We start from the raw sequence: 18564 nt of genomic DNA, 5'->3' as shown, positions 1-18564 counted from the left end.
ATGGGCGGACTTCGTTGCTCGACAGCTATCTCCTCCTCCTCAGTCGCCGATGTCACACGCGAATCCAGGCGTTCCATGACAAGATTTATGGCTTCTGCCTTGCCGGTGGAGCAAGTCGATCAACCACCGGCTATTCCTTCATACGCCTTCACCTCAGGAAGCTCTCGCCCTATCAGCCGATCTTGCCATTTGAGGTGAGAATACGGAGACAATAATTCTAAGCCTTTCTATTTCTCGCTGAGTTGTAAAGTTCTGGACTTTATTGTGTGCGTCAAAAGCGTGGTTGATGTCCCAAATGGGAAGTCTGCTTGCGCTGGGTGAACTAGGGAAGCATTAATTGAGCATCTCCAATTCACTTCACGGGCACGCCCAGTACAGATCTTGTGTAGTCAGATTCCACAATGAAAGTGATGAAGGGGCCAATGTCAGGCTGTACTCTGGATCAACAGTAGTGTTACTAGATGGTAGGTGCACTTCCTTATGATAGACTGTCATAGTTGTGGGATAATTTTAATCACCATATGCTATAACCAGTTTTACATGCGTAGTCAAGTTCTTTCTTTATGGTAAAGTGCGCTCACTAACTTACGCGTTTTAGGGATGATGTGCACTCTATAACTACTGGAATGATGATAATTATGATCATTTCAGTTGTCATTATTGTTGACATTGTATGAGTTAATTTGCAGGTATTATCTACACACTTGGGGAGAAAGCCAGAGGACATAGTCAAGCTAGATGCTAATGAAAATCCATATGGTCCACCTCCGGAGGCAAGTCTGATTTTCACTTTGATTAGGTCGAGTGCCTAGAATCAAATAACAATAACCTTCTTTGAGTTTTCTTATACTTGTTTCTGTCCTAGAAACATGTTGTGTCCAATTTTTAGCTAGCACATGCTGACTCCTTTCCAAGTAAGTGCAAAGAAGGCACATTTCTAGGTCTTTCTTTATATGAAATCTATTTGTGAAGTACCATACTACTTAAAAGTTGAAATTACTAAATTTTGAATAAAATTCAATTCTACAAGTATTAAAAGACTCAATTAAAATGTAAAAACTGAACCAAACAGAGATTTGATATATAAATTTTCACACAAACCAAAATGTTTAGTAAGAAAGACATATCAAAATTTCGATTTGGTTTGAATGAAATAATGATATTTGTGGATCTTAATTACAGAGGCAGTGAAAGATTCAACCAATCAGCTATATTCTTTAACTTATATTGTAAGTAGTAATAGCAATGTTGTATAAAATTTACAGTTTGACACCGAAACAAATAATGAACACCTCTAATTGTGGATCTTGATTACAGTGGCATAAAAAGATTCAAGATAGTTATCTTCTGTAACCTGTTCATAGTGAAAGCAATATTTGAAATAGTGTATAAATAATAAAAGAGGCCACAGATGACATATCCATCTTGTTTCTATGTAAAAGACAAGCATTCAAGAGAACAATATGATAGAAGAAACTGTTGTGATATGATTACGCTAACACAGTAATCTATAATTGCACCAATAAATGACAAGCATGCAATAAATGGTAATAAGAGTAAGGTTAAGAATTTGTGTATCTCCGGTTGAAGCGTCGGGCTTGCCGACTGTCTTTAGAGAATTTATTGTCGCCCACGGTGCAGAGGCTCTCCGGCAAAATCCTCCCAAGATTCGACAACTGCTCGCGCCGTTCGTAGGTGCACTCCAAGACGAACGCCACACTCGGACTCAACCTCAGATCGTAGAACCAAGCCTCAGAACTTGGAAAGAAGAAGAAGAAGAAGAAGGAGAAAGCAGAGAGCAGAGAAATGCTTTGCTGTTTTCGGAGTGAGTTGAGAAGGAGCAGAGGAAGTGTATTTATACACTTGAAGCAGTGCAAAGGAAGCGACACACGCTTTGCTTCTGCTTCCTCATCTCACGCACGGGTGCGTTGCTTCGCATCCTCACGCGACGTGGACAGAATCGAACAGATGCCGTCGCGCTGCTTCGCTTCCTCGCGCGGACAGAACCGAACCACCAGGTGCGAGGGACAGAACCAAACCGGACCAACAAAAATAAACCAGGTCACCAAACTGGCAAAAACAGACCAGGCCGCCCGCAAGCGCGAGGCCCACGAGCTGGGGATTTGCACCCCCCCTACGCGCGATGATCGCGTGCATCGCGCCCGGTTTATGGATTTCCGGCTCGAACCCCCCGAACCCACCTGATTAAGGCTCAGCCCGCGCATGCGTGTAAGTCCCCTTAACATTGCTAAGCATGGGTGGAAGGACTCCATATATAAGGCCTTCCAACCTTCTTGGCTTAGCAATGTGGGACTAAAAGCATAAGGAATAATGTGAATTAAAAACTCAACAATCCCCCACTAATTCAAATTATTTTAGTCGAAAACAAAGATAAGTTCTGAGGCTTGGTTGCAATGAGCTTTTAATGAAAATACCTTCCGATTTGAATTTTCATCTAAGTACACCAATCTTATTCACATAGGTTTGAAGAGAACTGAGTCTTGATCTTAAACCTTTTATATGTGAAGATCAATTGGTAACAACTCATCACTGGCGACGGTTGAATCCTTCTGGGTTGGTGCATTACGGCCATGCCACCGAATCTTGTTTCATAAATGCTAAGGAGAGTTACTTAGACCCCCACACTGCGGCCCCACAGTTACACTTACATAGGTGAGTTCTCCAAGGATGTACTGCAAGCATCTTGTCATTAAGACCTTGAACTCATTAAGAGCTCCTAAGCTCATCCTTACTAGCAGTCAAACATCTATCCAGGAAAGAGACTATGAGATTACATCTCAATCAATTTGATGCTTACGATTCATCCTTATAGCTTGTTTATACCACATTGAACCTACTTCTTGGGATCTCCAATCAGATAGGTTGGGTTGCTGCTATAGATGAATCCAGGACAGACCTCAGTCCCATTCCCTTACTGGATCTCTTGATTTTCTCATAATCAAGCCCTTTAGTGAGTGGATCAGCAATATTGTCCTTTGAACTTACAAAGTCCAATGACACCACTCCAAGAGACACTAACTCACGAATAGACTTTAATCGTATTCGTACATGTCTCTTCTGTTTCTGGTTATACTTGGAGCTTCTAATCTGAGATGTTGTTGTTTGATTATCACAGTGTACTGAAATAGAAGGTATTGGCTTCATCATCAAGGAAATTTCAGAAAGAAGACCCTTCAGCCAATCAGCTTCAGTTACTGTGGTATCCAAAGCACACAATTCTGCCTCAGATGTAGAACGAGTTATAATCGTCTGTTTAACCGACCTCCAAGCAACTGCACCGCCTCCAAGTGTAAAGACATAACCAGTAACGCCTTTACACTCAGCAGTGTCCGCTATCCAACTAGTATCACTATATCCCTCCAGGACTGCAGGGAATCTCCCATACCACAAGCCCAAGGATATAGTGCCTTTTAGGTATCTGAGTACTCTGTCTAATGCATCCCAATGCGTTCTGTTCGGACAGCTGGTAAACCTGCTCAATTTCGATATAGCAAAAGAAATATCAGGTCTAGAACAATTTGCTAAATACATTAGACTACCTATTATTTGTGAGTATCTTAATTGAGACACTGCCACACCACTCTTATTCTTATGGAGAGTTTTTGAAGGATCATACGGTGTGACTACAAATTTAACTTGGCTATAGTCATATTTCTCTAATACTCTCTCAATATAGAGTGACTGAGAAATTGCTATTCCATCAGTTGATCGAGTCAACTTCAGCCCTAAAATCATGTCAGCACAACCCATATCCTTCATATCAAACTTACCACTTAAGAGGGCCTTAGTCTCATTAATAATAGAAAGGTTAGAACCAAAAAGTAGAATATCATCTACATATAAACATAAGATAATACAACTATCACCTTTCATTTTAGCATACACACATTTATCAGAGTCATTCATTTCAAAGCCAAACGATAGCATAGCACTATCAAATTTTTCGTGCCACTGCTTTGGGGCTTGCTTCAAACCATAAAGAGATTTAACTAACCTACAGACTTTATTCTCATTTCCAGAAACTACATGTCCCTCAGGCTGATCCATATATATCTCTTCTTCAAGATCTCCATTAAGGAATGCCGTTTTGACATCCATTTGATGAACCTCAAGATGATATATGGATGCCAATGCTATCAACACTCGGATTGTAGTAATTCTAGTAACAGGAGAATAAGTGTCAAAATAGTCAATCCCTTCTTTCTGTTTAAATCCCTTAGCAACTAGGCGGGCTTTGAATTTATCTACTGACCCATCAGGTTTTAGTTTTCTTTTAAACACCCATTTACATCCTATAGTGTTACACCCAGGAGGTAAATCTACCAACTCCCAAGTGGCATTAGAGATAATAGAGTCAATTTCATTTTTAATGGTCTCTTTCCAGTGCTTAGCTTCAGGAGAAGTCATAGCATCTCTATATGTCACAGGGTCACTTTCTATATTATAGGTGATAAAGTTCTGGCCTAAATCCGTAGACACACGTTGCCTCTTGCTTCTTCTCAGTTCTGTACACTCACTAGATTCATCTAGTCTAGAGTGACTTGAGGAAGGTATACCTTCTACGGATAATGGGGCCTCTTCGGAAGCAGGCTTATCTCTAGTAGGAATACTAGATATAGACTGAGGTGTTCTTATCTTCATAGGAAATATATCCTCAAAAAATGTAGCATCGCGAAGTTCGATAATAGTATTTGCATCTATTCCAGAAATTTCTGATTTAATAATCAGAAATCTATATGCAATACTATTTTGAGCATAACCCAAGAAGATACCATCTACGGTCTTTGGACCAAGTTTTTTTCCTTCTGTGTTCAGGTACTAGTACCTTTGCAAGGCACCCTCACACTTTAAGGTATTTCAAACTTGTCCTCCGGCCTTTCCAAAGCTCATATGGGCTTTTATCCCTAGACCTCATGGGGATTCTATTTAACACATGGCATGCAGTGTATAGAGCTTCCCCCCACATGAAGTTGGGTAACCCAGAACTGCCTAACATGGAATTAATCATATCTTCAAGGGTTCGATTTTTTCATTCTGCTATACCGTTGGATTGAGGACTATATGGAGCAGTTACCTCATGAATTATACCTGTATCTTGACAAAATTTTTTAAACAGCTTTGAGGTAAACTCTCCACCCCTATCGGACCTTAACCTCTTAACAGATTTATTTGTTTGATTCTCAGCTTCAGATTTAAAAATCATAAATTTATCTAAAGCTTCATCCTTAGTTTTCAGCAAATAAACATAACAATAACGAGAGTGATCATCAATGAAGGTGATGAAATACCTTTTATGATCTCTCGTTATTACACCGTTAAACTCACAACAGTCAGTATGGATCAATTCTAAAATATCAGAATTTCTCTCAACTAATTTGAAGGGTTTTCGGGTTTGTTTATATTGCACACAAACTTCACATTTTTTCTTATCATTTATAGCATGCTTAGGAATCATGTCTAGGTTCATCATCCTTTTCACGGTATTAAAATTGACATGTCCTAATCTGTCATGCCATATATCATAAGACTCAATGTTATATGAACAACCAATATCAGTAGATTTATTTAAGGTAGCATTTTCTACATTGAGTTTAAATAAACCTTCATTAAGGTAACCTTTTCCAATAAAGGTTCCTAAATATAATATTATGACTTTATTACATTTAAAGTTCAACTCATAACCAGCACGGACTAACTTTGACCCGCTAATCAAATTCCGACGGATCGCTAGAACATGATGCACCTCATGCAGTGACAGGACTTTTCCAGAGGTGAACCTTAGGTCAACTTGTCCTATCCCAAACACCCTGGCTGTAGAATGGTTCCCCATGGTCACGAAAGTGCCTTCAATTACCTGATAAGTAAGAAAGGCAGAGCGATCAGCACAATAGTGCACATTTGCACCTGTATCAACTAACCATTCATTAGGTTGATAGATCAAGTTTAGTTCGGGTTTGAAGGTAACAAACTTATTGCTGGTGTCGTCACTAGCAGTCACGACATTTGCTTGTGCTTTGATGTTGGATGTATTGCTTTGGTTTTTCTCCTTGTCTTTTCACTTAGGGCAGAATTTGGCATAATGTCCAATTTGTCCACATGCCCAGCACGGCTTGGTTACATTTTTCTTTTGAACCTTTGGTTTGGGTTTCATCTTGTTCTTCATTTTCTGATTTTTGAATTTCTTCTTGTCAGATGAGACTACTACATTTGCCTTTGGAATAAAATCCATAGGCATTCTTGTATCATCATTTTTATGTTGTTTCCAATGTTCTTCTTCGATATTTAAGGCAATCATCAACTCTTCTAGAGAGATTTTACCTCTCCGATGTTTAAGAGTCATGCCAAAATCTTCCCAACTCGGAGGCAATTTTTCGATGATTGATAAGACCTAAATTTTTCGGGTAATGGGATATTTCCTTCGGCAAGACCATGAATTTGAACTTGGAATTCATGTGTCTGCTCAATTACATATTTGCCTTCAACCATTTTGAAGTTTAGGAATTTTGCCACAGTGTACTTTTCTAAACCAGAATCTTCGGAGTTGTATTTTTTATCCAAAGATTTCCACAGCTCTTTAGCTGAAGAGGTTGAACAATACACATCAAATAGTGCGTCTGAGAGGGAAGACAGGATCCTCCCATGACAGAGATAATCCCTTTGCTTAAACCTCTGTAAGCTCTTCATCAGGTGAAGGAGGATCTGTTTCTATAATAGAGAATAGCCCTAGCGTAGTAAGCCAAAATTTCATCCGTTGTTGCCAACGTCTGAAGTTTTGCCCGAAAAATCTTTCGGGTCGGGCGCTAGTCTCATCAGACCCCGTTACCCTATCATTCATCATGTCTATTGATGCTACAATAAATTCTCTAAAATTGTTGTGATATGATTACGCTAATACAGTAATCTATAATCGCACCAATAAATGACAAGCATGCAATAAAACGGTAATAAGAGTAAGGTTAAGAATTTGTGTATCTCCGGTTGAAGCGTCGGGCTTGCCGACTGTCTTTAGAGAATTTATTGCCGCCCACGGTGCAGAGGCTCTCTGGCAAAATCCTCCCAAGATCCGACAACCGCTCGTGCCGTTCGTAGGTGCACTCCAAGACGAACGCCGCACTCGGACTCAACCTCAGATTGCAGAACCAAGCCTCATAACTTAGAAAGAAGAAGAAGAAGAAGAAGGAGAAAGCAGAGAGCAGAGAAATGCTTTGCTGTTTTCGGAGTGAGTTGAGAAGGAGCAGAGGAAGTGTATTTATACACTTGAAGCAGTGCAGAGGAAGCGACGCACGCTTTGCTTCTGCTTCCTCATCTCACGCGCGGGTGTGCTTCTTCGCATCCTCACGCGACGCGGACAGAATCGAACAGATGCCGTCGCGCTGCTTCGCTTCCTCGCGCGGACAGAACCGAACCACCAGGTGCGAGGGACAGAACCAAACCGGACCAATAAAAATAAACCAGGTCACAAAACTGGCAAAAACAGACCCGGTCGCCCGCAAGCGCGAGGCCCACGAGCTGGGGATTTGCACCCCCCTGCGCGCGATGATCGCGTGCGTCGCGCCCGGTCTCTAACCCCCCGAAACCACCTGATTTGGGCTCAGCCCGCGCATGCGTGTAAGTCTCCTTAACATTGCTAAGCATGGATGGAAGGACTCCATATATAAGGCCTTCCAACCTTCTTGGCTTAGCAATGTGAGACTAAAAGCATAAGGACTAATGTGAATTAAAACTCAACAAAAACACATATTACATGTCATGTTAATATGCCTTCACTAAGCTTATATCAATTGTTTGAAAAAACACGATAACAGAAAACGATCTCGCCGTATATCTATTGTTGGAAGGACAGGATGGTTGAATGCAAGTGTATCTTGCCATATCATCTGTTACAAGCATATCTTACTTAGTGATGAATACAAGTTGTCATAAATAAGCCACATATCCATTCTGTTTGTATGAAAAAAACAAGCACTCCAGAAAACCAGAAAACAGTATTGCAATGGAAACATGCAATGTGTATCGCCTAAGGATATTGTTCATTAGACTTGTATAAATTGTTTGAAAAAAGGATAACTGAAACAAGCATCCTTTCCATAACCAACTTCTTTCTGATAATTAATAGGTATCTGAGGCTTTGGGAACACTAAAATTTCCTTATGTTTACCCTGACCCTGAGAGCCGCCGTTTGCGTGCTGCTTTAGCTGAAGATTCAGGTCTTGAATCTGATTATATACTTGCTGGGTGTGGTGCAGATGAGTTGATTGACTTGATAATGAGGTTTTAAATTCAATGCCTTCAATTTTCTTGTTTAACTGAGCTATCGGCTAGGATTAAAAGATGCTTAATAAATTATACTAACTTCTGATCTTGTGCAGATGTATACTCGACCCTGGTGATAGGATTGTGGATTGTCCTCCAACATTTACAATGTATGAGTTTGATGCAGTTCCAAGGCAGTTCCTCATTTGATGCAGTTCCAAGGCAGGCAGATTTTTCTTTGGACATTCCCCAAATTGTTGAAGCTGTAGAAAAGGAAAAGCCAAAATGTATTTTCTTGACATCTCCAAATAACCCGGATGGAAGGTAAATAAAAATTTGATGAGTTATGGGTGAATCTGACCATGAAGTTAGAGATGACTTCTATGCAGTTGGTTTGCATATATATATATATATATATATATATATATATATATCTGTTTTATTATGTTGCGCACCGCCCCATGTGTGACGCTCATGCGCGACTGAGAGCGTGGGCCGCCTGGAAGTGAATGTACTTGGGGTTCCTGGATCACTTCCGAGCGCCCCACACTCTTTGTCGAGCATGGGCGTTGTGCACGGGGCAATGCGCAACATAAAACTCCTCTCTCTCTCTCTCTCTCTCTATATATATCTATATATATATATATATATATATATCCTCATTTGGAACCTAAATTCTATATATAGAGAACCTAAGCTCCAAATGAGGAGAGAAGGGCTAGTTAGAGAAAAATATAAAATCTATACTTACTTTGATGAGGAGGGAGGAGAAGGGGATGAAAAAAAATAAATTCCAACTACCGAATTTGGTGGAAATGAGAGACCAAGGGATCTCTTCTGAGTTGCTTTCTCCATCCATCGTTCCATTTAGACACAATTTTTTCTCCCCTTCTCCTTTTCCATGCATTTTGCATCCCTCCCCTAAGTCCCCTTTGAGTTAACACAGCTAAGTAAAAGTTTCCAAAGGCCATATAACTTGATTTATTTATTATTATTATTTTGTGTAATTTGAGTTTTTAAAGACTTTTGTTTTATAAAATATGTCTCTGATAATTTTTTGATTGCAATACTACTTGTGCTTGTCCAGCATTATCAGTGATGAAGATCTTCTAAAGATTCTTAACTTGCCAATCTTAGTTGTGTTGGATGAAGCATACATTGAATTCTCTGAACTTGAATCAAAGATGAAGTGGGTAAAGAGGCATGAGAACTTGATTATACTCCGAACCTTTAGCAAAAGAGCAGGTATGCTTTAGTTTTCCCTTCTTGTCATAGTCATCTCTGAGCAGAGATAAATTGAAAAGGCCTAGCTAGCAATTGATTCTCATCAGATGTTTATGAAGACCAATTTGTTGAACTTGAAAATTTGTTGCAGGGTGCATACTGAATGATTAAGAAATAAAAGTAAGAATTCTTGCTTCAATTTTAAAGGGAAATATATAAAAAAATTCATTGTTGAAGTGAGTTAAGTTTGATTAATGGTGCATTACATGGTGCAAGGACGCATAAAATAACACTTGATAAGATTTTAATAGAATGCAGTGTAAAGTATCACGGTCCCTTCTTATTTCTGTAATGTGGTAAACTATGGCTGGCCTTATATCACTTCATTGCTGCAACAGAAACAAATAGGAACTACAGACTTTGCAGGTGATGGTATGTTTTTTATCTGCAGTCTTAGATTAAATGAGCAATGGTCTAGTTGCTATAATTTTTTAGGTTTTTCTGCATGCTTGTTTTCAGCTTCATTTCTTATTCTACGTTAAAGAATGTTTGTCCTCTTCCTAGTTTTCCACTTTCTCTGCTATTTTGTGCTTGAGATACATAGTTTAGTTGACATTCACATTATATAACATAGGACGTTTGTGTTTCTTGATGTTCCAATGGATGCTTATGCTGTGAGAGTATTTTTCATGTTTATATGCCCATTCATTCGTTATATCCTCTTGTTAGCTTATTGTTGCAATAGAAAGCACTGAAAATTTCAGGTTCTTTTGTTCATAAAGGTTTACCACATGCAGATGTTATCCACCTTTTCTTTCTTCAATAATTGTGATATTTACTTAGTGGTTGTTGCAAAAACAGGTTTAGCTGGGCTTCGTGTTGGCTATGGAGCATTTCCTCTTAGCATCATCCAATGCTTATGGCGTGCAAAGCAACCATATAATGTGTCTGTTGCTGCTGAAGTGTCTGCATGTGCTGCTTTGCAAAATCCAGAATATCTGGAGGACATCCCCCTCCTTGTGTGTTTTTGATTGATCCGCTTGAACATTAGTGATTAATGAGTATTCCGTTTCTTTGTTCAGAATGTTAAGACTTGTTTGGTCCAAGAAAGGGGAAGGTTGTTTAGTCTTCTAGAAGAAGTGCCCTACCTGAATCCATATCCAAGTCATTCCAATTTTATTCTTTGTAAGGTCACATCTGGAAAGGATCCTAAGAAACTTAAGGTAATTGATTTTGAAAATAATTACAAATCCATTTATCCAGTTCCAATTCGTTCCAATTTCATTCTCTGTAAGGTTACATCTAGAAAGTATGGTAAGAACCTTAAGCTAATTGATTTTGCAAATAATTACAAATCCGATTATGTATCTGTCTATTTGTAGATTTAGATGGTACTGGCTTTTTTATGCATAGTTACATGGTACTGGCTGTTTGATTCTCCTTGTTTCCTTTAGTATTTATGTCAAGGAAAAAACTCCCAAGTCTCCAAATGGCTATTTGGACAACTTTTTGTTTTGCAAATCCCAGCTGTATAGAACCTTGCCATCCTAATTTCCAGCTATCTATAAGATTTGTTCTAACTTACCCTTTGTTGCATGGTCTCAAATTATTGAGTAATGCAGCAAAACTTGAAAAAAAAACAGCCCAGCATCTTGTATAGTCCAAATTAGTTCAAACATGTTCATTCATTTAAAGTTTCTGAATGCCCCAGTCACCACTAAATTTCATCCGAATTGAATCTATATAATCCCCTGCATTCTATACATTGCAGGGGCATCCTGTGAAACTACATTCAATACAATAGAGCATTGCTTCATCAAAACTTTTATTGCAATCAATGTTCAGTCCTAATGAACTCATGAAATAATAAATGTACTTTCTGATTCTCAATGCAATTCGTCACTGACCAACACTAACCAATTAAAGAATGGGCATTTGGGGTAGAAGTTTCTAGTTTGGCGTGTAATTGAGTAGAGAATAGGTGTTCTAGGTCGAAGTCGATAGAATAACTCAAAGTATATAGCACATTCAGTCCACTAGATTAGGTGTGCTGCTCGTGAAAAAAGGTCTCTATTCTGATTTGCATCTGCTTGTTAGTTTCAGGATATCCTAATCACTTTCCTGTTTCAGTAAATTTTATTAAGAGTCCCTGGAAATATATGGAATTAACTCTGTTAAACTTCATATAATGTATAATATTTTGTAGCAATTTGCTGCTAATTTTCTGGTTCACATCACACTTATCTACTTAACCCAGTCTAAACTGAACATCTCAAGCTGCAGCGATTCATAGCAAGAAACTAAATTGTAGTAAATTAAATAAGGTTTATTCTCTGGTTCATTTTCTTCAGTTGGATTTCAAAACAATCATAAGGAAACCACGTCAGTCAGATTTGGATACTCCCATTACTTTTTTACAGCATGATGTGGGCAAACCGTAAGTGCACGATCATGTTGTCAAGTAATAAAAGTTAAATCTATAGGGACTGGTGATTGAATTCCAGCTTGCTAGTCAGACTTAATTGTCCAGACCAAATCAATTTTGATAGTGTCATGAACACGAAAATCAACAACTAAAGTGGAATGAGAAAAGAGAGATAAAGATAGTTAGCTTAGAAAGACAGTAAGGGCAGTAGTGGTTTAATCAGAGGAAACCCATGTAGCAGCATAAATGCAGTAAAGAAACAATAGCAAAGCAGAAGTGGATGTAGTCAAAGAGAGAGAGAGAACGATTCTAGGGCTTCAGTTTCACTTCTATGCAAGTAAACACTTTATCTATGTTTGAATTCCTATCCTCAATATTAACTTGTGTAGGTAGACTATCCTATGTATCTGGTGTAAACTTTTGGAACTACACCGGCATACTAATCTCAATTATTGCCTACTTTCGGTGCGGGCTAAATTAAGATTGTAACCTAAGTAGGGCTCTGTCATGAGACTCCATGACCCCTAAATGACTATTCTCTTAATATGTGATGATGAATTAAGATTAATCCATTAAACTCTATGATAGTCTAGGGTTCCTCGTGGCATACCGATCTACTCTCGTAGCTGACTCTCCGTGTCTCGGTTGGAGGATTGCGTTCACCTCTCGATCTATCCCCAAATTCCTGTGGCATACGAATCTCGTGTTTTTGGCATCGAGATCGTGTTAACATAGTAGATTTGGACCACAAATCACATATCATATAATAAGAAGGATTAAACATGCATAGATCAAACAAAATAGCGTTTACAGCACATAAAGCTACTCCTTAATCCTACAGTCCAGAGTTTACCCCATAAATGCAGGTTGCATTCCTAAATCATGATCAGAATTCAAAAATCTAATTACAAGTTCAGAGAATCAGAGAAATGAGAGAAAATGCTTAGGCTCGATCGAAGAATCTTCCTCCTTGAAGTGTAGATGGTGTTGGATCCACCCAAGATCGCCTCCTGGAGCTTCTTAGGGGTCCTTGGATGACTCCAGATCGAGATTCCCTTTTAAAATGGAGGGATCAACTTAAATAGGTGTTGGAGTGGAGGTCTGACATGGGACGCTCCTGGTAGCACTGGCACCTATGTCAGGTGCGGTTGCTTCAGAGCATGAGCGAACATGGGCCGTGCCGCTGGGCATAGGCGCTCGTGTTCACTGTTGGATGTTGAGCATGACTTGTGCCATTGGGCACGCGCACACTGGATCAGAAGCCGAAGGAAACACGGGTCGTGCCACTGGGCATAAGCGCTAGTGTTCACTACTGGATGTTGAGCACAACCCGTGTCACTGGGCACAGGTACTCTGGATCAGAAGCCAAAGGGAACGCAGGCAGTGCTAGGCATGGGCGCCCGTATTTCGTACTAGAAATCTCTCAACTTGATTTTTCAATCTTTATTTTCACTCCATTCCGTGCCCTAATATCAGAAATGCACAAGAGCAGTATCTTAAAATGGAAATGTATTAAAATGAAGCATAAAAAAAATGAAATCATGAGATATTTGCATGCAAAATAGGTTAAGAAATACATTAAAACTAATCAAAATCCTTATATAAAATAGACACATCACAGCACAGGAATTTGCTATCAGACAGGCAAAAATAACCAAAATACTCCGCTTCCTATCTAATTGTATAACTATTACTGTTAACTAACTTGTTGATTTTGTTTACTATTTTGCATTACATATAGCGTAAATTCATTCAATTGGCTAATTCTGTTGCCTTTACTGTGTGCGATGATAATTGTACTGCATCTTTGGTTATTTATTTACCTTCTTTAATGGTTGCTAGTTTGAAATGTTGTAATTTTCTGATTCAAATTTCTGTTGGGAAGCCAGAGCATACAGATGTTCTCATGAAGTGTCTCAATCTTCTCAACTGATCTTCCTCTTTCAAAGGTTTCAACACTGCACCTAATTAGTATTTATGAGATCACAATGCCAAAGAATCAGCTTAATTTTCCTTTTAAGCTGAAAAATATGCCTTTTACAGTTTAGTCAATTGGGCTTGTTATTTTCTACCCGTAGTCAAAATATAAAGATGCCAGAAGAATCAGACACCTCTGTAAACTTAAAACTGCTGTATCTTGCTTTCCAACTTCTAGATTTGCTGAAAATACAAAATCTACGATTAGGTTTCTCACTGACCACTATCGATGATGACATTCTCGTCGGTTGTATTTTAAAGACAAAATTCAAATCATCTTACACCAAAAAAAAATTGGCACCTTATCGTACGATATATAGATTATTCATTCATCACTAAATTTTAAATTTATCGTCCAACTTTTTCCTTCTATAATTTCGTAAGTGCGTTCGCCACATCCGCCTGTTCATCAGCCGCCCGACCCACTTATGCTATTATTACTTTCAAATAAAAGGACGCCATTTTTAATTTTTAATCAAAGGAGGCTACAAGGTTCCCGTGATCGAGTTACACCTGGTATCTTTGTCACATGTATTATGTCGGACAGATTTAATTTGTTTAATAATATTTACATGGTAGGAGTTATAAATCCAGCCGTTACGATTTCGTAATTCTAAATATAAATTTATCTTATTTAAAAATATAATTGTTTAACAATATCGGCCTGTTCATCAGCCGCCGGACCCACTTATGCGCTATTATAGACGTCCTTTTTAATTTTTAATGAAAAGGACTACCTATCCTATCTACATAATTACATGGTAAAAGTTACGAATATGTAACTACTGCGATGTTATAGTAATCATAATTTTATAATTATTATAATATAGATTTATCTGGTTCAAAATATTTATGCTATAGTAGTTTTAAAATCATAATAGTTATAATACAGATTTATCTTGCCTACAAATATTTACATTATAGTATTTTTGGCACTAGGGTTGACTCAATTGGTAAATATACATGATAATAACTATAGAAGTAGACTGAAACTCATAAAAAAAATTTATCATCTCTACAAATTCCGTTCATGTATTTGTCAATTTGGGTTCTTCTTGAACTTTTTTTTTTTTTAATGTGGAACAGTCGTGAGGGGCCACGATGTAACGGTGATATTGATACAATTGATTGATGATACTGATAGGGTTGTAAATGAACCAAGCGTTCGTGAACAAGTTTGGTGTTTGGCTTGGTAAGAGCTTGTTTATTTTCGTTCAATATACATAAGATTAATTAAATAAACAAACTTGAACAACTCGTTAAGCTAAACAAAAAAGCTCGAATACATATATGTTCAGCTCGTTAACGCTCGTGAATAACGTTTGTGAACAATATTCGTGAACAACATTCATGAACAATGTCCACAAACCATATTCATTAATAAAACTCTTTTCAATATGCTAAATAAATAATAAAATAAAATAAATAAATAAATTTAAATTATTAAACTCAATAATCAATCAAACAATTAAAAGTTTCAAACAATCAAACAAGTTTGAATCGAGAGCTCGATAACATCTAAACGAATTAAGCTCGAACCAAACTTAAGCCAAGCTCGAACCAAGCTTAAGTCAAGCTTGAATTGAGAACTTGATAACATCTAAATGAACCAAGCTTAAGCTAAGCTTCAAACAAACTCAAGCTCATAAAAAATAAACCAAGTCAAGTTTGAACACTTATTTTAAAAGCTTGGTTCATTTTAAGCTCGGCTCGGCTTGGCTTGGTTATCTTATCAAACAAGTTTGAACATCTCAAAGCTCGGCTCGATTTGTTAACAACCCTAGATATTGGATGACATGAGATAATAATGTGCGAATAATATAAATATATATTGATTGCTTGTGGGGTGGGATCTCCTTTTTGTTCATTAAAATAAAAATTCAGAAAAAAATAAGCCTTTTTTTTGCTATTAATTATTATGTTACGGTGTAGGTAGGGCTATACAAGCTTAGCCGAGTTAAGATTTACGATGTTCAAATTTATTTGATAAGATGGCCGAGCCGAATCTAAATGAATCAAGTCGTTCAAATTGGGCTTGGTTTCTTTTTCATGAGCTTGAGTTTGGTTTGAGTTGAGTTTGAGATTGGTTCATTTAGATATTATCGAGCTCTCAATTCAAGCTTGTTTAATTGTTTGAAATTTTTTCATTATAAACTTGTTTAATTAATTATTGAGTTTGATAATATAAATTTATTTATTTATTTAATAAATTAATAAAAAATTTATTGATGAATATAATTTATAAATATTATTTATGAATATTATTCATGAAGATATTCACAAACATCAAGAAACTTAAATATATATATAGACACATTTACGGTGCTAGACTTAGGCAAGTAAACGGCGTCTGCAGGTTTAGTGGACAGCGTAGACACCACAGTTTGAGTGACAGAAATTAAAGCAGTAGTTGAGAAAGAAGAGATCGATCAAGCAAGGGATGGCAGGGAAGAGCAGGATTCTAGTCATCGGCGCCACCGGCTACATTGGCAAGCACATCGTCCTCGCCAGCGCCCGCCACGGCCACCCCACCTTCGCCCTCGTCCGTGAGACCGCCGCCGCCACCGATCTGAACCCAGCCAAGGCCAAGCTTTTCGAGGACTTCGAGGCCGCCGGCGTCACCCTCGTCCATGTACAATAATAACACATTTTGTTGTAGGAATTTTTGGCCGTCAATGCAGTATTTTGGTTTCCTCTAAACTGAAAAACAGGGGGATTTGTACGACCACGCTAGCCTGGTGCGCGCCGTCAATCAAGTCGACGTCGTCATCTCCACCGTCGGCTTCTCGCAGCTGAAGGACCAAACCAAGATCATCGACGCCATCAAAGATTCCGGCGCCGACATCAAGGTCCGCACTCTTCCTCCCCCCAAACCAACCAACATACATACACCCACGCGCCCCTCTTCGACATGCAGAGGTTTTTACCTTCCGAGTTCGGGGTCGACGTTGACCGCGGCCACTTCGTGGAGCCGGTAAAGCCAATGTTAGACATCAAGGTGCAGATTCGCAGGGCCGTGGAGGCTTCGGGGATCCCTTACACCTTCGTGGTCAGCAACTGCTTCGCCGGCTACTTCCTCCCAACGCTTGCGCAGGCTGAAGCCACCGGTCTCCCTACCGACAAAGTTATCATTTTGGGCGATGGGAACGTCAAAGGTAATTAACGAACTAAACTAAACTAAACTAATCTAAAGGCACGTTCCGATCATCATGAGTTTCGATCCATTCTGTTAATTTGCCAATTCAACAGCTATGTTTGTTGATGAAGACGACGTTGGGACATACACTCTCAGAGCAGTGGATGATCCCAGGACTCTGAACAAGGTTCTCTACATGAAACCACCAGCCAACATCTTGTCTCACAACGAGCTCGTTTCCCTTTGGGAAAAGAAAGTAGGCAAGACCTTTGAGAGGGTCTACGTTTCCGAAGAAGAAATCCTGAAGAAGATCCAAGGTTCTGATTAATCAGGATACCATAATTTTCAGTAGATCAACAGATGACAGTTTGATTCGATTGCTTAATTTGTTTGATTGATTTTCCCTTCTTTTTTTATTTTGCAGTGTCTCCGGTTACATTGAGCTTGAGTTATGCGATCTATCACTCGGTGTTCATCAATGGCGGCGACACCAGCTTCGAGATCGAACCATCATTCGGCGTGGAGGCTTCGGAGCTCTACCCTGATGTCAAATACATTAATGTGGATGAGTACCTGAATCATTATCTTTAAGAGCCAGTGCTGCATTGTCAATTTTCAGCAGTTATATATGGATGCAAATAAATCGTTCTGTAATGGTTTCTTTCTTGTTTATTATGTATGTGAATTTTGCATGTCTTAGCCATTTGCACTAATAGTTAGTAGTCATCTATGATTTACCTCCTCCGTGTTGGCCTAGGGACGGGTTGGCGGGGGCACTGGGGGCGAGTGAATTGCCTTTTGCCACATAATCAAAATGAAGTATTCCAATTATTTAGGGGTGATAATTTTTGACCCGACACGAAAACACGATCCGAACCGAACACAAAAAATCAGGTTAGGGTTGGGTAGTTTCGGGTTCGGGTTGAAATCGGGTCGACCCAATTGACCCAATTAATAAACAGGCCGGGTTCGAATCAACCTGAAATGACCCAATTACAACACGCGAATCCGTTTATAAATAATTATAAATTTAAACTAAAATTACAAATTTAAAAAAGTTAAAACCATAAACATAGAGATATGCTATTGATTGCAATGTTGCCATAGCTTATCATTTATGATATGGATTTTCAATTTGTGTAGATAAATGTTATTTTTAATTTTTAATTTAATATACAAAATTTCTTTAATGAATTCAGGTCATGTTCGGGTCAAACGGGTCAAACGGGTTAAACGGGTCGGGTTCAGGTCAAGTGCAAATAAACAGATCAGGTTCAGGTTGAATAGATTGACCCGAATTAATAATCAGGTCGAGTTCAGGTTGTCATTTGCCAACCCATCAACCTGCCAACCCGAACCCGTCAACCCGAACCCGAACTGAATTACCACCCCTATAATTATTTAACCATGATATCGCAGTCAAATCTTTACTCCAATATGAATAAACAAGTTTTTTTTCTTCTTATTAATCCTTCATTATATTTATGCAAATCATGAAAGGTTTTTTTAAAAATAAAAAATAAAAAAA

General features: G+C 38.5%; 1 protein-coding gene and 1 pseudogene across 1 annotated transcript; both read left to right on the top strand.

Annotated features, from left to right (window-relative positions):
• Nucleotides 1-13856, top strand: LOC121990120 (annotated as a pseudogene).
• Nucleotides 13857-16227: 2371 nt separating this feature from the next.
• On the top strand, nt 16228-17749 carry LOC121991789 (eugenol synthase 1-like). The gene is made up of 5 exons (XM_042545824.1): nt 16228-16532; nt 16612-16749; nt 16818-17055; nt 17150-17353; nt 17461-17749. The coding sequence occupies exons 1-5, from the start codon at nt 16341-16343 to the stop codon at nt 17625-17627; spliced, it is 939 nt and encodes a 312-aa protein (XP_042401758.1). The 5' UTR covers nt 16228-16340; the 3' UTR covers nt 17628-17749.
• Nucleotides 17750-18564: the final 815 nt, after the last annotated feature.

The sequence above is a fragment of the Zingiber officinale genome, chromosome 6B (assembly GCF_018446385.1).
Source record: "Zingiber officinale cultivar Zhangliang chromosome 6B, Zo_v1.1, whole genome shotgun sequence".
Lineage (NCBI taxonomy): Eukaryota > Viridiplantae > Streptophyta > Magnoliopsida > Zingiberales > Zingiberaceae > Zingiber > Zingiber officinale.
The sequence above is the reverse complement of the archived record's forward strand: the minus strand, read 5'-3'. Positions and strand labels throughout refer to the sequence as shown.

Coding starts and splice junctions, on each gene's coding strand:
- LOC121991789 (XM_042545824.1), top strand. CDS start 16,341: ATGGCAGGGAAGAGCAGGATTCTAGTCATCGGCGCCACCGGCTACATT. Junction 16,533..16,611: donor CCGGCGTCACCCTCGTCCAT/GTACAATAATAA, acceptor ACTGAAAAACAG/GGGGATTTGTACGACCACGC. Junction 17,056..17,149: donor GGGCGATGGGAACGTCAAAG/GTAATTAACGAA, acceptor CCAATTCAACAG/CTATGTTTGTTGATGAAGAC.